Below are 24270 nucleotides of genomic sequence, written 5' to 3'. Positions count from 1 at the left end.
CAGGACTCCGACAGATGGAAGGTGCTTTCAGACATGCTGGCCCGTCCGGAGTGCCGGCAAGGAGATGCTGGAAGGAGAGGCCTCGCCTGGGGCTGAAGGAACAGGACTGGGCAGGTGGTGCTTCTCAGTTGATGGCCTGAAGAGAAAACGATACCCGTGAGGGGCACAGAAATGAGCTTAAAGCAGGACAACGGGAAGAACACAGGTGACATCAGGGGTAGGAGCCCAGCTGAAGAAAAGCCCTGCCCTGCGCCACTGCTAGCCTTTGCCCTGTATGGTGGGCATTAGTCCCCATTTCCTGGTGGGCACATGGCAAGAGCTCAACTCCTACTTGGTGAAAGCTCTACTGATCCAGGGAACCTGGGTGGGCCACCCCCACCCACATACTGCTGGACTATAAGTCCCATCAGCCACAGCCAGCGCCCAGGGGCAATGGGATCCAGTGGCGTAGCGTGGGGGGTGCAGGGGGGGCCGGCCGCACCGGGCGCAACATCTGGGGGTTAGGGTTAGGGGGCGCAAATCCACGGGTTAGGGGGCGCAAATCCACGGGTTAGGGGTGCAAATTACTTGCCTTGCCCCGGGTTCTGACAACCCACGCTACGCCACTGATGGGATCTGTAGTCCAGCAACATCTGGAGGGTCCTGCTCTGCCAGCCCCACACTCCTGCCCTAGAGGGATCCCTCTTCTTGCCCTTTAAAGCTCCCCACTCACTTTCTGAAAACTGAAAACAACCCCAAGCACGCCTCCCCCCACACATCACACACTCCCTTCCCCTTTAAGCGCCCCCACCTCAATTTTAATGGCAGGACCCCTCCTACAATTCCCACCCCCAAATCCCCCTGGAGCTCCACCCACCATCCTATGGCCCCGCCCACACCTGTCCCTCGCCTCGCACCTGCCACAGGCCCCGCCCACACTGCGCTCCCCTCTCCCTAAAAACGTTGAGGTAAATCCTAATTCTCTCACCCCACCCCCCGCGGACCCGGTTTTTTCCCGCCGTTTTCAACGCCCTCGCTCTCCTTCCGTCCCGCGCTCTCTCACTCCTAGGCCGCGCCGCCCGCCCTCAAAAACAGCACGCACAAAAAAAATACAAAACCCAAACCAACCAACGCTTGGTTTTCATTTAGCTTAGGCCAACGCAACTCCTGGCAACCACCTTGGCAGGGAGGGCGGGGAGGCCGCCGCCGCCATTTTGCTTGAGGGCAAGAGCGCGCCGGGCGGGGGAAAGAGAGAATGCGCGTGCGCGAGCCGCCGATCGCGATGAGGGCGGGCGGAAGCGTGGTGACAAAAGAGTACGCGCCGAGCGGTGGACCAATCAGCGCGCGCGTATGCCCTACCGCGCTCTCTCGCGCTCTCGCTCTCTCTCCTCCCGGAAGTATAAGAGGATTCGGAAGCTGCCCGGCAGGGAGGGGGTTGCCATAGAGACGAAGGTGAGACTCCGGTACTGAGGGATGGGGGCGGGGGCTGTAGGCCCCGGAGGGTCATCAATACGGGGAGCCCGCTGAGGGGCCAGAACGGCGACCTTCCCCACCAAGGGCAGGACCAGCCCAGCGCTGGTGGGGGAGACGGGGGGTAGAGCTCCAGGGCTGGGCGGGCTGCGACTCTTGGTCCTCGGCCTCCCTGCCTGATGGGAATCGGAGGCTGACGGCGCCAATGTCCCCGCTGCCCGCCCAGCCCCTATCCGTCCCCCCAGTGAGCGTTGAGGGGAGTAGCGCGCGTTTAACTTCCCTACTTTCGAATTCCAAAAGTGAGGGGAGCTAAACAGATGCAACATGACTTGGGAATTCAAAAGAGATTTTGGTTAAACTAAACAATTTATTTTTGCTGGGTAAGTAAAAAGTGTGTAAAATTGCATAAAAATCATTCAAAATGATTGCCAAGCACTTATATTGTTATTTAGCATTGCCACGCGGGTGGCGCTGTGGGTAAAACCTCAGCGCCTAGGACTTGCCGATCGCATGGTCGGCGGTTCGAATCCCCGCGTCGGGGTGCGCTCCCGTCGTTTGGTCCCAGCGCCTGCCAACCTAGCAGTTCGAAAGCACGTCAAAGTGCAAGTAGATAAATAGGGACCGATTACCAGCGGGAAGGTAAACGGCGTTCCGTGTGTTGCGCTGGCTCGCCAGATGCAGCTTGTCACGCTGGCCATGTGACCCGGAAGTGTCTGCGGACAGCGCTGGCTCCCGGCCTATAGAGTGAGATGAGCGCACAACCCTAGAGTCTGTCAAGACTGGCCCGTACGGGCAGGGGTACCTTTTCCTTTTTTTTAAACATTTTCAGAAGGGAAAATTAAAATTAATGTTTTCTGAAAGCAGTTTATGTGCTTCTTCATCAAACATAGACTTACCAAGATCAGTGTTGTCCAGCCACAAAAGTAATAGCTGGTTCAAATGCCTCACACCCATAAGCATCTTTTTAACACTCCCTCACTCAAGAAATCTGCAAAAAATCAAGTTTCACCCCCTAAAATGACAAATCTTTCCAAGGGGAAAGCTGTGGCCACCACCAGGCAAGCCTGAGCAACCTGGCCTGCTGCAGGCAATGCTGCCAGAGTGTATCAGGTGGCTCATGCCAGCGAGCCCAGCTTCACTAGGGCAGTGGAGGTGGAGGGGACTTTCTCAAGCCTGCCAACCTATCTCTGCCCAGGCAGCAACCCAAAGATGTGGGCTGGATCCCCCCCCCACTGCCTTGTACCCCCCCAATTGTTTTCATAGGTTTGTTAGTAATGGTGAATGGGTGCCAGTTGCAAGTAAATATTAGGTAAGACGTGGCTGATTCAAATCTTTACTAAATACAAGAAAAATAAACATTCACAGATCACTCTACAGGGCATCAGAAAATTTTCTGGGACAAACAGTTTTTTCTACACACACACATTAGCCTGTGCAACTAACCCTAAGTTGCATAGGAAATTTTCTGGGAAGCCAACATCGCTGGCACCACTCCTGCCAAGAGCCACGCCTCTCTTTTTGGTGCCCCAAAAGGAAGTCATGGGTGGGGGGGGATGCCTTGTGGGGGGGGACACCTTTCCTGACCACACAAAATGCCTCCACAAGCAATTGGACCTGGTGATGGGTGGGATCTCTGTATCCATGTCCGGTGTGCATGATGGATTCCTCACTTTCCTTGCAGATGACGGTGCATAATTTGTACATATTCGACCGCAATGGAATCTGCCTGCACTACAGTGAGTGGAACCGGAAGAAGCAAGCCGGCATCTCTAAAGACGAGGTGAGACTTGAGGCTTGAGATATGCAGAGCAGAATGCCAAGGCTTAAGCCTGCTAAGGACATAGTGTTATAAGAATTTTAAGGTCTCAGATATAGAGTAAATATTCATAAATGCACACATATCTAAATATACCATATGTCTGAAATAGTATCAGAGTGCAATCCTGAAGCCATTTTGACTCTCCCAATTACCTCAAATATTCCTCTGCAGTAAGAGAGGCAAATGGGGAAAGTCTTTTTGCTTGCAAATCCTGACTTAAGGGTGCATTTGTGTACGAATAGGGTGAGCCAGTGACCTGGATTCAGGAACTAAAGTATTAACCATTACAAAAGAATAACCAGTCTGCCTAGGTAATGCAGTCAGTGACCATTATCAGGTATTCTGGCAGGCAGGATTTCTGCTGTAGACCGCCTCCTTCTGTGATGTATGCATGATGTTTTGGGGGGTGGTCTTGGGCTACAGGGTGGGCAATTTCAACAGTCTATATAAGGGCTTGCGCACCATTGTTCAGGGTTCTCCTCCCTCCTGCATGTGGTGAGTGGGGACCCTGTTGCAACAGTTCCTTGAATGAAGATCAGTCTTCCTAGCCGCTTTGCTTTTCAATATGCTCTGGTTGGCCTCTGTTTTCTCCTACCGATAGGAAACCCACTTAAGGACTCTATATGAGCTCCGTAATACCCCATAAGGGAAAGGGAGCATTTTTTCCCTTATAACTACAGGAAGAGCCCTGCTGGATCAAGCCAGTGACCTATCCTGTTCTCACAATGGCCAATCAGATGCTTCAGTGGGAAACTCACAAGCAGGATCCAAGCACAAGAGCCCGCTCCCCTCCTGCTGTTTCCAGCAACTGGTATTCAGAAGCATTGCTGCCTCTGACCATGGAGGCAGACGATGGGCATCATGGCTGGAGTCAGTTGATACCCCTTCTCCTCCAAGAGTTTGTCTAATCCTCTTTTTAAACCATCTGTTGGTTGGTGGCCATCACTGCCTCCTGTGGGAGTGAGTTCCATAGTTTAACTACGCACTGCAACAGTCTCTTACTGGGATCTTTAAAGCCCTAAACGGCCTCGGTCCTGTATACCTGAAGGAGCGTCTCCACCCCCATCGTTCAGCTTGGACACTGAGATCCAGCTCCGAGGGCCTTCTCGCAGTTCCCTCATTGCGAGAAGTGAGGTTACAGGGAACCAGGCAGAGGACCTTCTCGGTAGTGGCGCCCACCCTGTGGAACACCCTCCCTTCAGATGTGAAGGAAATAAGCAGCTGTCCTATCTTCAAAAGACATCTGAAGGCAGCCCTGTTCAGGGAAGTTTTTAATATTTAATGCTGTATTGTTTTTAACACTTGATTGGAAACCGCCCAGAGTGGCTGGGGAAACTCAGCTAGATGGGTGGGTTATAAATAATAAATAATTATTATTATTATTATTATTATTATTATTATTATTATTATTAATCTCTGCCCACCCACTGTAGATTTAAAAAAAAAATTATTAAAAAACCTTTTATTTATATCCTGCCCTCCCCAGCCGAAGCCGGGCTCAGGGCGGCTAACAACAATAAAACAGTACAAAAGTACAGCACAAACAACACTCTAAAACCATTCATTATAAAATTAATTCAAATCAAGCCACTGGAAACCATTGGGCCAGAGCTCCGCGAAGATTGCCGAGGGAGGGAGTCAGGCTGTGCCCTGGCCAAAGGCCTGGTGGAACAGCTCTGTCTTGCAGGCCTTGCAGGCCCTGCGGAAAGATGTCAAGTCCCGCAGGGCCCTAGTCTCTTGGGACAGAGCGTTCCACCAGATCGGAGCCACAACCGAAAAAGCCCTGGCTCTGGTTTAGGCCAGCCTAACTTCTCTGTGGCCTGGGACCTTCAAGATGTTTTTATTTGAAGACCATATTATTTGAAGACCGTAAGTTTCTCTGTGGGGCATACCAGAAGAAGCGGTCCCGTAGGTACGAGGGTCCTAGGTCGTATAGGGCTTTAAAGGTTAAAACCAGCACGTTAAACCTGATCCTGTATTCCACCGGGAGCCAATGCAGCTGGTATAGCACCGGGTGAATGTGATCTTGCAGCGAAGACCCCGTAAGGAGTCTCGCTGCAGCATTCTGCACCCGCTGGAGTTTCTAGGTCAGTCTCAAGGGCAGCCCCACGTAGAGCGAGTTACAATAATCCAGTCTGGAGGTGACCATCGCGTGGATCACAGTGGCTAGGTCAGGGTGAGAGAGGTAAGGAGCCAACTGCTTAGCTTGGCAGAGATGGAAAAATGCCGCCTTTGTTATAGCTGCAATCTGCGCCTCCATGGAAAGGGAGGTGTCAAAGATTACACCCAAACTCTTAACGGACGGTGCTGGCACTAATTGCGCCCCTGCAAGAGATGGGAGTTGCCCCCCCCAATCCCATATCGTCCCGTCCCAGCCACAGGACCTCTGTCTTCGAAGGATTTAGCTTCAACCGGCTCCCACGTAACCATCCAGCCACAGCTTCCAAACATCTGGTCAGTGTGTCTGGGGCTGAGTCGGGATGGCCATCCATCAACAGATAGAGTTGGGTGTCATCGGCATACTGATGGCAACCCAGCCCAAAACTCCGGACAAGCTGGGCGAGGGGGCGCATAAAGATGTTGAAAAGCATCGGGGAGAGTATCGCACCCTGAGGCACTCCACACACCAAGGAGTGGCGCGATGACAATTCCCCCCCAAGCGCCACCCTCTGTCCCCGACCAGAGAGAAACGAGCACAGCCATTGAAGGACTTTGCCCTGGATTCCCACATCGGCAAGGCGGTGGTCCAGAAGTTCGTGATCGACCATGTCGAAAGTTGCTGACAGATCTAGAGGAATCAGCAGCCCCGACCTGCCTCGATCCAGCTGTCTACGAAGATCATCTGTTAGGGCAACCAGAGCCGTCTCGGTCCCATGACCAGCGCGGAAGCCGGACTGGAATGGATCCAGATCCAGATTTGGGGGCGGGGGGGAGCCCGTTCAGAGGTGAGGGAAACCAAACTGCAGTGTTCTGCAAGTTACTTAGTTTCTACCTCTGTTAATCTTGCGTGGTTCAGAGCCTTGAAATGATGGCTCTGTTCCAAGTGGGCATAACAAAGCTGGCAAGTAATTTTTTAAAAAATGTGGCGCTTAAACTAAGTAAAAGATTAATCAGCAGCTGTGCAGGGATATCCTGACTACCTTTTCTGCCCATTTAAAACCACCACCAGCAAACCCACTTTAGCTTTCCAGTGCTTCTTCAAGCCAGGAATAGGAATGGCTTTGCGCTGGCTGCCTTCCTCCTGCCATTGAAGAGCAAAAGCAGGAGTAAGTACAGTTGTATCTTGGAAGTTGAACGGAATCCATTCCAGAACTCGGTTTGACTTCCACAATGTTCAGAAACCAAAGCGCGGCTTCTGATTGGCTGCAGGAAGCTCCAGTCCGCTCTGGACGTTCGGCTTTCAAAAATAATTTGAAAACCGGAACACTCACTTCTGGGTTTCGATTGTTCGGGAGCCGATTTGTTCAGGAGCCAAGGCATTTGAGATCCAAGGTATGACTGCAGCGATCTCTCCCCTAGCTGGAAAAATAATAGAAATCTGCCTTATATCCGGGATCCATGCAGCTCAGTCGAGTCCGAGGCCAGTCCTAGGCCCATGTGCTTTGCCCCTGATCAGGACACACTGTTGAAATAGTGTTACAGTGCCCTCTTCATTGTTTGGAGGAGAGCAGAGCATTGTGGGTAGGTGCTGTTTTGCCTTGGTGGAACTTCTGTCCCAGGTAAGCAAGCAAAGGGGAATCATTCTTGTGCCACAGAATGACAATACACGTTCAGCAGAAGAGAAGGGGAAATGTGAGGATGTTTTCCTTCTATGCAACTTTGCAAGCCTGTTCTAAGATACATTTAGCACTGTGAGCGTGGCAGGGACCCTGAAGTGTAAAGTGTAATTCTTCCATGGAAGGGGATTGTTCAGCAACATCACACTTCTAAGGTAAAGGTAAAGGGGCCCCTGACCATTAGGTCCAGTCGTGACCGACTCTGGGCACTCATCTCGCTTTATTGGCCGAGGGAGCTGGCGTACAGCTTCCGGGTCATGTGGCCTGCATGACTAAGCCGCTTCTGGCGAACCAGAGCAGCGCACGGAAACGCCGTTTACCTTCCCGCTGGAGTGATACCTATTTATCTACTCGCACTGGCATGCTTTCAAACTGCTAGGTTGGCAGGAGCAGGGAACGAGCAACGGGAGCTCGCCCCATCGCAGGGATTTGAACCGCCGACCTTCTGATCGGCAAGTCCTAGGCTCTGTGGTTTAACCCACAGCGCCACCCGCTGTGGGTTAAACCACCCGCACACTTCTACCTCCTGTACTAATCCGCAGTGCAAAACACAAGCTCTGTCTGGGGAAGCATGAAATGGTGGTGGTGTTTACGTGCATGGGGCAGGGAGAGGGAAGGGTGTGAATAAAAAGAAAAGTTCAAAAGCTTCCTAGCTTGAATGATACTATGAGTTTCCCTTTAGCAGCCGCCACTTTCTAATTTGGGGAATTCCGGTGTTGAAGCTTCCAGGGGAACAGCAAGCTCCATTTGGGGAGGTTCTGCTGGTTATGTGACTTTGGGTGATTCACATCAGATAAGATGTTTTGTTTCTTGAAGAGGTGCTCAAGAGGCCAGAGGGTTACATTCAGTAGCCAACCATTAGAAATTACTCCTTGTAAAGTTGGTTTTTGTGAAGCAATCATCTCTACAGTACAGTGGTACCTCAGGTTACATACGCTTCAGGTTACAGACTCCGCTAACCCAGAAATAGTGCTTCAGGTTAAGAACTTTGCTTCAGGATGAGAACAGAAATTGTGCTCCAGCGGCGCGGCAGCAGCAGGAGGCCCCATTAGCTAAAGTGGTGCTTCAGGTTAAGAACAGTTTCAGGTTAAGTACGGACTTCGGGAACGAATTAAGTACTTAACCTGAGGTACCACTGTATATTCTTAGATTCAGCTTCAGAAGGAATATTTTGTATTTTGGGTTTTCTTAGTGAGTTATTTTTGGCTATGATGCAAGTCTGCTTTGCACATGTTATGGGTTAACTTTCCTAGGCACTACTGTTGCTGTAACATATCGTACCCTAATGTCTATCAGTTGCATTGATTATCTCTTAGGGGTCCCATTGGCTTTGTCTGTGGTTTCTGTGCCATGGATGTCCTTGTACGGTTAGCCACAGGGTGGCACCAGAGCAGAGCAAATGAGCATGACTGAGTTCTTCATGCTTGCCATGGAATCTCACCCCATTCTCCCTATGAACACATTCATTTTCTTTCTCTCCCTCCCTCCCTCCCTGCAGGAGTTCAAGCTGATGTATGGCATGCTCTTCTCCATCCGCTCCTTCGTTAGCAAGATGAGCCCTGTGGACATGTATCCTTTCTGCTTAAACAGCAGCCTCAAAAGTATCACTTTTGCGGTTTTTTTACAGAGGGAGCCTGACTGAATGCTTTTTAATTCACGTGGAGTGGGGGGAGTAGCATTATCTACCATATTTTTCGCTCTATAGGACGCACTTTTCCCCCTCCAAAAATTAAGGGGAAATGTGTGTGCATCCTATAGAGCGAATGCAGGCTGCGTGGCTAAGCCCAAAGCTGCGCAGCGCTCCGTCTCGCTGTTCTAGCTTGGGGTTAGCTGCGCAAAGCCTCCGCAGGGCAGCGGGGTGCCTTCATCCCGCTACCCTGCGGAGGCTACAAAGGCTGTCCCTGCAGACAGAATAGTGCGGAGTGCTCCGTCTCACTGTTCTAGCTTGCGGATGGCTGCGCAAAGCCTTCACCCCGCTGCCCTGCGGAGGCTACGAAGGCTGTATGAAGGTGGGGGGAAGGCTGCAACGCCGCCTCTGCGCTGCTCCCCGACCTGGTTTGGAGGCTGGCGGTGGGGGAAAGCAGTGCTTCCTTCCCGCCGGCCCCAAAGAGCAGGTCGAAAGGAACCCAAAGCCTGCAGAGCCCAGCAGGAGCTCCAGCTGAGCTCCAGAGGCTTTGGGTGAACGCACCTTGAACGCACAGAACACAGCTTGTTTTAGAGGGGGAGAACAAGAAAAAAAATGTTTTTCCCCCCTGTTCTCCCCCTCCTATGGTCCGGTGCGTCTTATAGAGCGAAAAATACAGTCCTTAAGGAGTAAAACTTGTTTGGGGGGGAGGGGGCTTAGCCAGCTGCCTCTGCCTGACGTCTCCTTCCTCCAGTTCTCCTTAATTCCTTGCACCTCAGGAAAGACGGCTTCCTCTCCTTCCAGACCAGCAAGTACAAGCTGAACTACTATGAGACGCCCACGGGACTCAAGGTGGTGATGAACACAGACTTGGGGGTGGGCAACATCCGAGATGTCCTGCATCAGATCTACAGCTATGTGAGTCGGATGTGGGGGGTGCCGCCTCCTCCCCTGCCCCGCATCCCGTGATAATCCCTAAGATGGCTGTCCTGTGTACAGATGCCCTCCAAACGACTCTGCAGTGAAGGAAGAGGAGTAATAATAATTTATTTATACCCCGCCCATCTGGCTGGGTCCCCCCAGCCACTCTGGGCGGCTTCCAAAAAAACACTAAAATACAAGAACCTATTAAACATTAAAAGCTTCCCTAAACTGGGCTGCCTTTAGATGTCTTCTAAAAGTTTGGTAGTTATTTTTCTCTTTGACATCTGGCGGGAGGGCGCCACTACCGAGAAGGCCCTCTGCCTGGTTCCCTGTAACTTGGCTTCTCGCAGCGAGGGAACCACCAGAAGGTCCTTGGTGCTGGACCTCAGTGTCCGGGCTGGACGATGGGGATGGAGACGCTCCTTCAGGTATACTGGACCGAGGCCGTAGCAGGCACAGGTCCTAGAGGGGTTATTCCCCCAGCCTCCTCCAATCTGGCACCTTCCAGATGTTGTCCTGCAATGCCCACCGTCACTTTCACTGACCCTCAGTTGCGCTGGTTGGGGTTGATGGAGGCTGGGAGTCCAGCAAAAGCTGGAGGCCACCTGGAGGGTGTGTCCTACAGCAGCCGTCCTCAATCTTGGGTCTCCCGATGCTGTTGGACTACAACTCCCATCATTCAGCATGGCCAGGTATGATGGGACTTATAGTCCAAGAATGTCTGAGGCCCCAGGCTGGGAAAGGCTGATTATTGTCTACGGTGAGGTTATTAGCGGGGAGAGGGATATGCCTCTGGCTTCTAAAGAGGGTCTGATTTGGCCCTCGCCAGCCTGTTGCCTTCCTGATATTTGGGGCTGCAGCTCCCACCACCCCAGTTCAAACTGCCTGGAGGGCGCCAGGCTGGGGAAGGCTGAACTAAGGTTTTGTTTTGTTTTCAGGCCATTGGTTAACAGCATTAGAAGTTAACCATGGGTAATTTCTGTTATCTATGGGCATGTTATCAGAATGGCGGGGGCGGAGGCGCGGGGAGTGGCTTATGTACAGTCATACCTTGGATCTCAAACGTACAATCATACCTTGGATCTCAAACGCTCTCAAACAATTGAAACCCAGAAGTGAGTGTTCCAGTTTTTGAACGTTCTTTTGGAAGCCGAATGTCCGCCGGGGCTTCCGCAGCTTCCGATTGGCTGCTGGAGCTTCCTGCAGCCAATCAGAAGCCACGCTTTGGTTTCTGAACATTTTGGAATTCGAACGGACTTCTGGAACGGATTCTGTTCGACTTCCAAGATATGACTGTATAGTGATTATGAATGCAGTATTTAAATTTTATTATTTTCCCCCAGTACTGATTTTTTTCTGTTGGTGTACTTTTTATATTTTATGGGTAAATTGAGTAAAAAATGAGAGAGAGTGGTAGCAGCAGGTGACACAGATCAACCGGTCAGGCCAAAGCTCTGTATATTTTTTGTTAAAAAGCGGTTACCTGATGTTGGAAGATCACCAAATTAGGGTTTAGGGGTGCAGCCTTTCAAAAAGGAGCCCAGGCTCCTGCTTCCTCTGGGCCTTTCATTCATCTCCTCCAGTGAATTTGCCCAATTCCTTGTCCAGCAGTTGCATTGACTCAGTGGTTGCCAACATACCAAAACGGACGGGAGTCCTTTATTTCCCACTTCTGTGTTGGCAGCAGGGAGAGCGGTACTCTTAGGGTATCTGCTGCTGTCCTGAGAGAAGGCAAGTGTGAATGATCCCAAAGTAAGAACGAAACATCAGTCACTGGGGTTAGTCAAAACAGAAATCTTTTTTGGAGCGGCAGGTCTCCCAATGTTTGCTTTTCATTTCCCTGAAGCTGTTTCAGTTGGGGTCCAGAGGGGAGGAGGGGTATTCTCATCTCACTGACCTCGTGATTCTCCTTCCAATCAGCTTCTTCCCTCTCCTCCCTAGATCTACGTGGAGTATGTGGTCAAAAACCCTCTGTGCAGCTTGAACGAAAACATCCAGAGTGAGCTCTTTCGGAGCAAGCTGGACAGCTTTATCCGTGGGCTGCCCTTCTTCTCAGCTCGGGCAGGCTAAGTGGTGCGGGTGGGTGCTTGCCTTTTCCCGTTCCATGCTGTAAATACTACAATTCCCATGATGCACGTGGAGTAGTGTCTGGCAGTGAGCTTGGCACTTTCTTTGCTGGGTGTGCCATCGTCAAAACAACCGTCATTCCCTGCACTTCAGCCATAACGGACTTGTGGCCCAAACCAGAGCTCTGAGCTTGGATACCTTTCGGACAGCGGCTTTCTCCGCAGTGCTTTCCTCCGTTCCCTCCACCGCCCTTTGACCCACGGCTCCATCTTTTGTCCCATTGCATATTCCCCCCTAGTTGGGACCCCAAGAGCTCCTCTTCCTTCCCCTCCTGACCATGACACACAGTCCTTTGCCAGCCCAGGCCTCTTCCTTTCTATTTATAGAGCTTTGCCTCATCCCTTTCTTCCCCCTCCGCCCCCCAAGCTCCTATTTATAGCCAGTCTCTTCTCCTGCTTTTCCAGTCCAGTGCTCTCCCAGCCTGGGCATGACATCAAGTGCCCCGGGGCTAGGGGGTGCTGCTTGGACGCAGCGGAAGATGCAGCGGCACGTCCTTCCCAAACACATCTCGCGAAAAGACGGGCCAGCAATCCAACTTCACGTTTCCGCCACCAGGAAAGGTCGACGAGCAACACAGGTCGAGAAGAGAGCTGTACTGTATTCTTTTTTTTGCTGGGTCCACCTTTCGTGAATTAAACAAAATGCCACCTTTAAGATCAGAAGTTGCTTTGATCACCCTCAGCCTTCTCTAGGACTCTCTGGGATTTGCTGGTTAACTCGGTTGCCATTGCCCCCCAGACTGTGTTATGTTTGCAATGGCTGCTGGGCCACCTCCACAAAAGCCCCTGTGTCAAGATGAGAGTCTCAGCTTCTTCGTCACCCTGCAAACGAGATGCCGAAGGCCAGCGAGGCAGCAGCTCTTCTTCAAATTGGACTAACCGGCTCGTTAAATCGTCGGTCTCAAGTTCTTGCGTCACACGGGGCTTTTTACCTCCTCGGGCTTCGATGTTCAGAGAAGGGAAACAAAGCGAAAGCATCGGCAGATACACCTCCAGGCCAGAAATTAAGTGCCTGGGTTAACCACCGTCTTGCTTCACCCTCCCACCCCCCTTGAAAGGCCACGGCCAGTTGCACCCTTCCCTTATTCGCTGTTGTTCATTCTGAGCGTTTTAAGCTCTGGGAGTTCTGTGTGTGATTCAAGCTTGTTTCCCACTTCTTTAAATGCGAGCTGATTTAAAAAATTATGTCTCTTGTTCTCTCTTGTCATGATCAATTTTGCATGCTTTGAAAGGTTTCATATTGCCGTGCTGGTGATCTCGGTCCGTTAAATGGTATAAAACCTTAGCCTGGAGATGCATCCAATTAAATGCCCCTCAAGGTCACTTGGTGGATGCCTTGGACTTGCATTCAAGGGCTGGCGAAATGACATTTTTGAAGCATGACATAAGAAGAAGCTGCTGGATCTAGTCCGGCCACACAGATGTCAGTGGGAAACCCACAAGCAAGAGCCCTCTCCCCTCCTGTGGCACTCTGTGGCTGGCATTCAGGAGCATAACCCATGACAGTGGGCTAGGTGGTCCAGTGGCCTGATCCAGCGGTCTCTTCTTATGATAACCTCTCTCGTGCCCTGGTGCCCTCCCTCCCAAAAAGGAGGCTTATTTATATTTCTTTAGAATACTTACACCCTGCTTTTCAAAGCAGCTTACAAAGGTTGCCAAAACAAGATGCCTCTTGAATCTAGTAAAGGTAAAGGGACCCCTGACCGTTAGGTCCAGTCGTGACCGACTCTGGGGTTGCGGCACTCATCTCGCTTTACTGGCCGAGGGAGCCGGCGTACAGCTTCCGGGTCATGTGGCCAGCAGGACTAAGCCACTTCTGGCGAACCAGAGCAGCGCACGGAAACGCCGTTTACCTTCCTGCCAGAGTGGTACCTATTTATCTACTTGGACTTTTTGGCATGCTTTCGAACTGCTAGGTGGGCAGGAGCAGGGACCGAGCAACGGGAGCTCACCCTGTCGCAGGGATTCGAACCGCTGACCTTCTGATCGGCAAGCCCTAGGCTCTGTGGTTTAACCCACAGCACCACCTGTGTCCCTTGAATCTAGTACAGGCACATAAATCACAAAGGTGTCCTAGGGGGACCAGGATTGTGCACATTTGCTGTGCACATGCAGACGGTTATGGGTGTCCCCTGCTGTCCCAGCTCGCACCCAGGACCCCTGAATGTCGGAAGTGTCTCAGCAAAGAAACAAGGGCAGGTCAGCTGCCAGGTATCTCCTGCTGCTAAAAGGCAGAGCAAAGCGCCCATCCTCCGTGCTGGGCTTTAGTGTCTGGCGGGGATTATCTTTGCTTAATCCCTCAGGACAACAAGGACAAGCAGGTAGTGAGGAGAGGGGAGCGGCATGTCTGAGAATCGAAAAATGCTGGCTGGATTCAGCCCTGTATTCTATAGGGCAGGGCCCAAGTTCTCCTCCTCCTCCTCCTGAGACTGCCATCTCCTGGAACAGCTGACCCCATCCACCTTTTTCAAACGAGCCTGCCTAAAATAAAACCTTGAAGTCACAATGAAAAGAGTCCTGCTTTAAGTGAAGTCTTAAATCTCCCTGCTTTCAGAGCCCAGAAGACTACACCTCCAGGATCCTGCTCGTCAGGTTGCATGCCCCAAGACAGGACTAGCAAGCATGATTGATGACCCTCCAAGCGTCAGGATGTCCCTGGTTTGATTCTAGTTTATAAAGGTAACAACTCAGGATCTTGGCAGTGCCCCCTGGGTTATCGCCAGCGGCTCCCATTTATCCTCAGTGGCCTGAGCATAGAAAACTGGTGGTGCCTGCTCAGATAATCACAGTATTTTATTTTATTTTAAAATGTAATAATACGTCTTTCACCACCCTTCTCCAACCTGGTACCCTTGAGATATTTTGGGTTACAACTCCCATAATCCCCAGCAGAATACGGCAGTGCTGATGGGAGTTGCTGTCAAAAATATCTTTAAGGTACTGTGTTGTGAAGGCAGAAGGAAGGCTGTCTCAAGTCTCTCTCTTGGCAGAACTTTCTGTTGCCATTGAACGTCTGGTTTCCTGGATAGGTCCTTTGACTCACCCTGCCATTTTCAAAGAGATGCCCACAGCCCTTTGCGAAGGATTTATTCAGATAACCTCCACATGTTGTCTCGGTTTAGAAGTTGTAGTTGAGGTTTTGCGGTTGGGGTTGGGGGTCTTTTGAAAGATGCAGCTGGGGAGGAGAGGATATAGCAAGGGGAATAAAAGGCATCGGTTTCCATGTCCATTGCATTTCTGCAGCCGTTCACCTTCTGCCCCAAAACTGCATTAACGTGTCTCACTGTTGCAAAATCATGTAATTTAGGTAATTCACACAATTATGTGGTGAACATTGTCATCAGAGTATTCCACCCCATTCACTTCAGTGCAAACCGGGGCATGACAGCATATTGTTTGCAGACTGCATTGGTTTCCGTTCGGGACGCGGGGCGAATCAGCGAATTTCCACTCCCGTTTCTGTTTTCGTCAAAATTTTCCCAACATCCCTAGGAAGGAGGAAGTCATCCTTTCTGTAAAGGACCCCTGACCATTAAGTCCAGTCATGACCGACTCTTGGGTTGCGGCACTCATCTCGCTTTATTGGCCGAGGGAGCCGGCGTACAGCTTCCGGGTCATGTGGCCAGCAGGACTAAGCCGCTTCTGGCAAACCAGAGCAGCGCACGGAAATGCCGTTTACCTTCCCGCTGGAGCGGTACCTATTTATCTACTTGCACTTTGACGTGCTTTCGAACTGCTAGGTTGGCAGGAGCAGGGACCGAGCATCGGGAGCTCACCCCGTTGCGGGGATTCGAACCGCCGACCTTCTGATCGGCAAGCCCTAGGCTCTGTGGTTTAACCCACAGCGCCACCCGCGTCCCTTTCTGTACCACAGAGTTAAGCTGGGGAACTCGCTCCCACGGGAGGCAGCGATGGCCGCCAACTCAAAGAGAAATCAGACAAATTCATAGAGGGTAAAGCTATCGGCGACAATCAGGCATGATGGTTATGTTGGGTCTCCACACTTGGGGGCAGTAAATGCTTCTGAATACCAGTTGCTGTGAGCCACAGGAGGAGAGAGGGTTCTTGTGCTCCGTTCCTTCCTGGAATTTGGTCATCGGGTTGGCCACTGTGAGATCAGGAAGCTGGACTAAGTGGGCTGTTATCTTAAGGAGGATAAATGCAGGGGTGAATCTGGATTTCCACATTCAGCTGGGGTTTGGCAACATTTCTTCAGCAGGCGGACTCCATTCGTTGGCCCTTCCTCCTCCTGGGCCCTCCCTGCCGCACGCCACTCGCCGATTTGCTCTCTTTTTATCTCCCCACCCGCCTGACACACATACCCATTAGCTTTCTGCTAATCCCAGTGAGCTGACCAGGTGGTGTTAGGCCAGAGGCAGAGTGCTTTGGGTGTGCTGAGAAGCTTTGAATTTTGCACAGTTCCCGAGTTTAATTCCTTCAAAGCCCCAAATGGGAACGGCATCCATGGGGCCTGCCAACACTTGGCCCAGCTGGGGTTTAACTCTTGGAAGTGTCTGCAGCTGTAGCTTCTAACTGCTGCCTTTGAGGGCACAGTGAGGACCTGGCAGGTGGGCGAAATTGTCAATTTCTGTTTCTCTCATTTTCCCCATCTGTTTGCAATTCTTTTTTTAAAAAAAACCCAGCATTTTAGTGGTTTGACTCTCTCCTAATAACACACATTTTTGTGTGCAGGTTTCCCTAATACAGTGGTACCTCGGGTTACATACGCTTCAGGTTACATACGCTTCAGGTTACAGACTCCACTAACCCAGAAATAGTGCTTCAGGTTAAGAACTTTGCTTCAGGATGAGAACAGAAATCGTGTTCCGGCAGCGTGGCAGCAGCACGAGGCCCCATTAGCTAAAGTGGTGCTTCAGGTTAAGAACAGTTTCAGGTTAAGTACGGACCTCCGGAACGAATTAAGTACTTAACCTGAGGTACCACTGTATGTGCATATTAAAAGCCATATTTCCCCTTCTATTTATTTTGTCTTTAACATAATGAATCATTGCATGTTTTCATATGCATTTCATGTGCATGCTCTCCCTTGACATGTGTGTTTTTGTACACACTGCTGGGCAGGATAAATTGCATTGCAAAATTTGGAGACGTGCAGGTTTGGGAATTTGATTCGCGTATCATTTCAGAAAGTGCAAATTATTCAGTTCGCGTTTACAGGCAAATCTACCTGACCTCTTTCCCATCCCTAGTGGAGGCTCCTCAGTGGCTTTTCCCCAGCTCTGACTGGTTCACCAGCTACAGCCCCTTTGGGGCAGAGATGACTTAGCCACTGTACTCCATGCTCTGGTAACTTCCAGACTGGAGCCTAGCAGTTCCCCCTCTGCATGGGGCTGTGACACGGAAACTCCAGTCGCTCCAAAATGCAGCAGCCAGATTACTGGTGGGGGTTTCCCTGAAGGTCTTATATAACCCCTGTTTTAAAACAGCTCCACTGGTGGCCAGTTCATTTCCAGACGGAGTGGAAGGTGCTGGAGGGTTTAAAACCCTAAACAACTCAGGCCCCAAATATCTGAAAGACTGCCTCCTTCCTACAGACCCGCTTGGGTGCTGAGTTAAGCAGAGTGGACCCTTTTGGTTGTTCCTCAGGGACGTGGGTGGTGCTGTGGGTTAAACCACAGAGCCTAGGACTTGCCGATCAGAAGGTCAGCAGTTCGAATCCCTACAACGGGGTGAGCTCCCGTTGCTTGGTCCCTGCTCCTGCCAACCTAGCAGTTCAAAAGCACATCAAAGTGCAAGTAGATCAATAGGTACCACTCAAGCGGGAAGGTAAACGGCATTCCTGTGCGCTGCTCTGATTCGGCAGAAGCGGCTTAGCCATGCTGGCCACATGACCCGGAAGCTGTTACGCCGGCTCCCTTGGCCAGTAAAGCGAGATGAGCGCCGCAACCCCAGAGTCGGTCACGACTGGACCTAATGGTCAGGGGTCCCTTTACCTTTACCTGCCCACAGAGGCTCAGGGGGTGGCAGCCCAGGAGAGGGCCTTCTCTGTGGTGACCCATAAGCTGTGAAACAGAGGTGTATCTGGCACCGTCATACAGCTTCTGGCAACTGCTGAAGACATTCAGGGTCCCTTCCCAGTCTTCAACTCTATGTTTCTATGAAACTCTTTCCCCCAGCTTTTGACATTTGATGAGCATGTCTTTAAGACCAACTTCCTTTTTCTAAGTTGTTTTGAACTTTTTCATACCATGTTTTAATGTTGTAAGCCTTCCTTTACAGCGAAGGGCAGGTAATTAGTAATACAGTGGTACCTCGGGTTACATACGCTTCAGGTTACATACGCTTCAGGTTACAGACTCCGCTAACCCAGAAATAGTGCTTCAGGTTAAGAACTTTGCTTCAGGATGAGAACAGAAATTGTGCTCCAGTGGCGCGGCGGCAGCGGGAGGCCCCATTAGCTAAAGCGGTACCTCAGGTTAAGAACAGTTTCAGGTTAAGAACAGACCTCCGGAACGAATTAAGTACTTAACCCGACGTACCACTGTATTCTTTCTTTGTAGCTCTGACTCCTGTACGTAGTTTCTCTTCCAGAAAATAAGGTAGTTCCCTCCCCAGATGCCAATTTCCAACACGGGCGACTTAAGCCGGTTTTCTTTTTAAACCATTTCGTAATGTGAACATAAAGCCTAAATTGGATTTATCATCCCACTTGCTCTCCTGCGTTGACAAAATCTGGCACCTGCGATGCACTTAGCACAGGAGAAGGATCAAAGATGGTCTTCAAGGCTGTGCCTGGATTCCCTTCCGACTAATTTTGTGTTGTGATTTCAGCCTTGCTGTGATTCCTTGACCAGCAGGGAGATTCTAGCTTCCAATAACACATCTCAAGGCAAAGTGAGCCCTCCTGTTCCTTTAATGCGCCTAGGGCACCCTTGACCGGTAGTTAGGTGGCCTTTCTCACTTGGGCGTCCACAAACAGGAGTGTCGTGAAAAGAAAGAGGGAAGGAGGTGTCCCATCAAGGAAGACAGGCCAGGAGTGTGGCTGCCACCAGGGCTCCCGCTCTTTGGTGTGCCAGAAGCGTGCGAGAGATTTCCCGCTGCAAATTCAACTGGTGGGGAATCAGATCTACGAGGAAGGAATTAAGAGCATCAAACGAGACCGTCCCAAACAGGGCGATGGGCTGTTGGGATAGGATATGGTGATTTAGGGGCATAGGGCAAGGAAAAGGGGAGGGTAGCGAGGGGGGTGTCAGAGGCCATGCTTCACCAGCTGCCAGGCCAGCAAATCCCCCACATGCTCCCTCCCCCATGGGGAGGGAGGGAAGGGAGTGAGAAGGGAATCTCCGGGCATTAAGCACCGTGGCTCCGGCTAAGCCGCTGTCCTCGGCTCTGGTGCGGCAGGTGCCGCAGGGATCTCAGCCAGGCCTCCCCCGACCCCGGCAGAAGCCCCTCCAGGCATCATGTTCGCCAGCTCTTCCCGGGGAGGCCCGGCACCCGCGGGCCGGGGGCCCGGGGGTGGGGGCAAGTTCAGCGTGGACGAACTCTACGGGCTGCCCAAGAAGACCAAAGGGGCGCGGGGGGAGAGCGTCCGGCGGCGGAGCCAAGCCAGCCAGGGAGGCCAGATGGGGCGAGAGGGGCAGCCCCTGACCCCCGCCCAGGTGCTGGAGGCAGCCAGGTGCTTAATGGAGAGGCGGCGCCTGGAGAGCTACCTGCTGGAGGCCGGGATCAGCGCTGAGGAACTGGAGAGCACACGCACCGGCATGGTGTACAGGTATGTGGCACTTTGGGGGGGGGGGCAAGCTAGTCACAGGCTCAGGTGGGTGCCTCGTGCCTTGCATGCGCAGCCGTCCTGAGCCCCAGCATGTATCAGGGCGATGGTGGCAGCGTTGCTTTTAGTCCTTGCAAAACAAGTTCCTAGTCCTCAAGGAACGTTTGTGTTTTTTTTCTGTTAATGTGCTCATGGAAAACGGGGAGATGTTTCCAAGGGAATGTTGCTGTTCCTTAATCGCAGAACTGTAGAATTGGAGGGACCCAAATGGGTCGTCTAGTTTGTGTTGTGAATTGCCCTGAGATCTGTGCATGGAGGGTGGTATTCAAATTTAATACGTAATAATAATAATGGGGCGTTAGGGTTATTAAAAGAAGATGGGGAACATGTCCTGCTCCTTCTGGGGTAGCCTGTCCACCTCTGGTCCCCATCTGCACTCAGCTCTCACCTGTGGCTCCTAGATGCTGTCAGCGTGCGACTGCTGCCACACCATGGGAAACGGCTTCAACTGGCCGGCTGAACCAGGTGAGATAAGCCGATGAGTCTCAAACCCTCAGGGAGTTAGGGACTTTCTGTGCATGTGAAGGCAGGCTCTGACAGATGGAGCAGACGAGAACAAGAGTGAGTTCAGTGGTTAAGAAGGTGGTTTCTGCGCATGCTGTGGAGCATGGGTAGGCAAACTAAGGCCTGGGGGCCAGATCCAGCCCAATCGCCTTCTAAATCCGGCCCGCAGACGGTCCGGGAATCAGCGTGTTTTTACATGAGTTTTTACTTTTATTTAAAATGTATCTCTGGGTTATTTGTGGGGCCTGCCTGGTGTTTTTACATGAGTAGAATGTGTCCTTTATTTAAAATCCATTTCTGGGTTATTTGTGGGGCATAGGAATTTGTTCATTATTTTTTTCAAAATACAGTCCGGCCTCCCACAAGGTCTGAGGGACAGTGGACCGGCCCCCTGCTGAAAAGATTTGCTGACCCCTGCTGTAGAGGGAAGTGAGGGGCAGATGGGGCTTGTCCACCTGGAAAAGGGAGCCCATATTGGAGAAGGAAAACTCTGATCCTTAACCCCCCTGCCTTGCCTTCGGGAGAAGAAACGGCTCAGGAGTAAAACCTACACAAATCTGGAGTCCCTAAGGCAGTTGGATGGTGCCTTTGTACACCTCCTTCCAGCAACTCCGGCAGCCAAGCTGGTGCCAAATGTCTTGCTTTGCTTTCCTTTGGACCCCATCATTGAAGTCGAGATGGGGGTCTTGTCCGGGCAGCCCAGGACCTCCAGACACACCGCCCAGACTGATGCCCAAGGAGGTCACTTCAGAACTACTAATCATCACCAAACCTTTTATTGGCATCACATACAAACATCCAAAACAAATCAATACAGAATTACCACTTCCCCAGTGGCACAAAACATTTGCTAAAAGAAAGGAGGCAGAGCAGTCTATCGTCACATCTCTTGGTCTCCAGGGAGATCAGACGTCTGCAGTGTATTTCGACAACAAAAAACCAAATAGAGATATTTAGCCACTAACTTGCTGAGCTCCTGATCATTCCCCAGGAATAGAAAATGTATGACCTCCGACTCCAAAATGGTTTCCATTTGGGGATACAGAGTTGATCTAGAAATTGCTGGCAGAGATCAGCATATAGTTTACCATTGAAAACCCTATGTGTAAGGGTTTCCACCAGGTGGTCTTCACCTGGGCAAGTTCTTTCTCCTTCCACCCTGCCTGAGAACCTTCCCCAAAGGGGGTTTGATGGATTTGAATTAAACCTGGCCAGCGAAAACGCCCTTCTTTCTTGAGGGTTAAGAAGAAATTTAAGGTAATTGTGGTTAGTTTCATGTGCCCAAGAAAGTTGAAAATAAAGAGGGGGGCATGTTTTCTCTGCTGCTACTGTTAGTTCTTGGCACAGGACTGCTAATGCAGAGGTTTGACTTCACCCCCAGAGCTGCAGTTCATTGTTTCTCAAGACAGACGGATGCCAAGAACAATAATAACCCACTTCGTTGCAGGAATCGTAGCTAAGGAAGCTGAGTCCTTTTGGCTTGGTATGGTCTGCACGGACTGATGCCCAATTCTATACAACAAAGTGTTTTCCCTAAGCATGCAGAAGACCTGCCTAGCGCCTCCTGCCCAGGGCATCTGGGTCTCCTCCTTGACACCATTCCTCATGCATCTAGTCCCTGGTGAGGAGAGAGGAGGATGTTGGCTCTTGATGTGCTTCTTGAAGCCTGGCAGCGCCGACGCCACGCTTTGATTTGCCATCTCTACATCAAGGGAGCCTTCCTGAGCCCACCAGAAACCGCTTCTGAGTGGCATTCTTGACTTCTCAGCTTGACTTCTCGCACAGTCTGTTTTTAGAAGGCTGCTCTGTGTGTGTGGCGGGGATTGGGACAGGGTGGAATAAGGAGTGACCCTTTCTGGGCAAGAGATTTAAGGAGCTTGGTCTGTTCAGCATCTTCAAAAGAAGGTCAGGAGGGTAAATTGATGGTGATGATGTATTCTTGTGGGCTATGGTGGTAACCGGCTGTTTAATCCAGAAGCCCTCCCCCCGCCCCCCAAATCTGAATGCCAGGCAGCAGGCGGAAGTTAAAGCTGTGCTGCATTTTTATTTTTTCTAACTTTCTGGATTCATTATTGAGCATCGGAGGCAAATGGTTTTAGAAAACTTCATCCTTCTCACTTGGAATATACTTCAGAGACATGCAGATTGATTGATTGATTGATTGATTGATTGATTTAGCAAGTACCTAGCTTTCAGTATTTGGGGAGGGAGAGGAAACTACTTTAGCAAACACTGTGCTTTCACAATTTTTTTTTAATATATATTTTTATTAGTTTTTTAACATAACATTTTCAACAATTATTAAACTTACTTTACATCTTATACACTTTTTTTCAACTTCCATCAATCACATCTGAAAATTTTCCAATCTTTTCCACTCAATTTACATTTCTTTCTTTCACTATTACATTTAAATATCATAACTAACGTCTCTCTTCTTTATCTTCTTTGCATTATTTCATATATTCCTCCTTACAAAACTTCTTGTAGACCTACTAGCGTAATTTGTTGATTACAGTTGCTCTTCAAATAGTTCGTATATTTCTTCCAATCTTCTGTGAATCTCTGGTCCCGCAGGTTTCAAATCCTTCCTGTCATCTTATCCAATTCTGCGTAGTCCATAAATTTCGTCTGCCATTCCTCTCTGTGCTTTCACAAATTACCTTTCTTGCGGGAGTTGAGTGCGAAGAATGAGCCTGGTGAAATCTGAGATTCATCAGAGTCATGCCAAACCCTAAGTAACAGCCTGGTCTGGAGACTTCTGAATCTTTGATCCTTGGTCTTTGGGAAAGGTGATGCAACTTGGAACAGTTTCCAGACCTTTGATCATCTTGGTCACCCTCCTCTGCACATGTTGCAGCTTGCCAATATCCTTTGGGTCTGACCAAGGCAGAACTGGGCAGTACCCTTACTTCCTTTGGTCTGGACCAGGGGTCAGCTAACTTACTGTGCCTCGGGCCAGTGTCTCCAGTGCCAATCGTGCGACGGGCTGGAGGGCGGGGGAGCGCGTGCCCATACGCATGCACACACGCTATTTCCGGCGCACTTTCGGGTCGGAGGAACACTGGAAATAGCTTGTGCGCATGTGCACAGGCCTCCTCTGACCCGGATGTGCACCAGAACTAATGCTTGCGCATGCGCACAAGCTATTTCCAGTGCTCCTCCGACCCGGAAGCACGCAGCACAGCACCGGTAAGAGCAGGTGGCAGCGGCAGGGGTCGCCGCGGGCCGGATAAATGAGTCCCTCGGGCCTTATCTGGCCTGCGGGCCTTAGTTTGGGGACCCCTGGTCTGGACACTATACTTCTGTTGATGCAACCTAAAACTGCATTAGCATTTTTTTGCTGTGGCGTCACACTGCACCACACTGTTCAACTGTCACGATTGATAGTTCAGTTGAAGCATTGACCAGGGCTATGTACACATTGGTGGTCATCTGCCCTTCCGCCCCCTCCCCCCCGATTGCATTTCAAGCTGTTTTTTGGTTTTGGTTTTTGCATTGCTGTGCACACCAGAGCTGGGACGTGGGTGGCGCTGTGGGTTAAACCGCAGAGCCTAGGGCTTGCCGATCAAAAGGTCAGCGGTTCGAATCCCCGTGACGGGGTGAGCTCCCGTTGCTTGGTCCCTGCTCCTGCCAACCTAGCAGTTCAAAAGCACGTCAAAGTGCAAGTAGATAAATAGGTGCTGCTCTGGCGGGAAGGTAAACAGCGTTTCTGTGCGCTGTTCTGGTTCGCCAGAAGTGGCTTAGTCATGCTGGCCACATGACCTGGAAGCTGTACGCCGGCTCCCTCGGCCAATAAAGCGAGATGAGCGCCACAACCCCAGAGTCGTCCGCGACTGGACCTAATGGTCAGGGGTCCCTTTACCTTTTATGTACACATTGGTGGTCATCTGCCCTTCCGCCCCCTCCCCCCGATTGCATTTCAAGCTGTTTTTTGGTTTTGGTTTTTGCATTGCTGCGCACACCAGAGCTGGGACGTGGGTGGCGCTGTGGGTTAAACCACAGAGCCTAGGGCTTGCCGATCAAAAGGTCAGCGGTTCGAATCCCCGTGACGGGGTGAGCTCCCGTTGCTTGGTCCCTGCTCCTGCCAACCTAGCAGTTCAAAAGCACGTCAAAGTGCAAGTAGATAAATAGGTGCTGCTCTGGCGGGAAGGTAAACAGCGTTTCTGTGCGCTGTTCTGGTTCGCCAGAAGTGGCTTAGTCATGCTGGCCATATAACCTGGAAGCTGTACGCCGGCTCCCTCAGCCAATAAAGCGAG

At 51.0% G+C, this 24270-nt stretch overlaps 2 protein-coding genes across 8 annotated transcripts in view; both read left to right on the top strand.

The window, feature by feature from the left end:
• Nucleotides 1-13: 13 nt before the first annotated feature.
• On the top strand, nt 14-12914 carry TRAPPC1 (trafficking protein particle complex subunit 1). Of its 7 annotated transcripts, XM_083581263.1 has the most exons (6): nt 1296-1431; nt 3131-3229; nt 8543-8613; nt 9448-9586; nt 11534-11671; nt 12124-12914. In XM_083581263.1, exons 1-5 carry the CDS (start codon nt 1330-1332, stop codon nt 11660-11662), a joined length of 540 nt encoding a protein of 179 aa, XP_083437389.1. In that variant the 5' UTR covers nt 1296-1329; the 3' UTR covers nt 11663-11671; nt 12124-12914. The 7 variants fall into 7 exon arrangements, with proteins under 7 accessions (XP_083437393.1, XP_083437390.1, XP_083437391.1 ...); XM_083581267.1 differs by lacking the exon at nt 1296-1431 and adding an exon at nt 14-114 and having other exon boundaries at nt 11534-12914; XM_083581264.1 differs by lacking the exon at nt 1296-1431 and adding an exon at nt 63-205 and having other exon boundaries at nt 11534-12914.
• Nucleotides 12915-14271: 1357 nt separating this feature from the next.
• The window catches only part of KCNAB3 (potassium voltage-gated channel subfamily A regulatory beta subunit 3), a 53767-nt gene continuing 43768 nt past the window's right edge, over nt 14272-24270 (top strand). The window contains exon 1 of the mRNA XM_083581041.1: nt 14272-14397. The gene's annotated coding sequence lies outside the window, so the exon portion shown is untranslated. The remainder of the gene's footprint in view (nt 14398-24270) is intronic.

The sequence above is a fragment of the Podarcis filfolensis genome (assembly GCF_964270895.1).
Source record: "Podarcis filfolensis genome assembly, chromosome: 13".
Classification (NCBI taxonomy): Eukaryota; Metazoa; Chordata; class Lepidosauria; order Squamata; family Lacertidae; genus Podarcis; species Podarcis filfolensis.
The sequence above is the reverse complement of the archived record's forward strand: the minus strand, read 5'-3'. Positions and strand labels throughout refer to the sequence as shown.

Bases quoted from the DNA above. Each gene is read 5' to 3' on its own strand.
- TRAPPC1 (XM_083581263.1), top strand. From the start codon at position 1,330: ATGCCCTACCGCGCTCTCTCGCGCTCTCGCTCTCTCTCCTCCCGGAAG. The intron at 1,432-3,130 runs GTGAGACTCCGG...CTTTCCTTGCAG, and splicing joins GGGTTGCCATAGAGACGAAG to ATGACGGTGCATAATTTGTA. The intron at 9,587-11,533 runs GTGAGTCGGATG...TCTCCTCCCTAG, and splicing joins TGCATCAGATCTACAGCTAT to ATCTACGTGGAGTATGTGGT.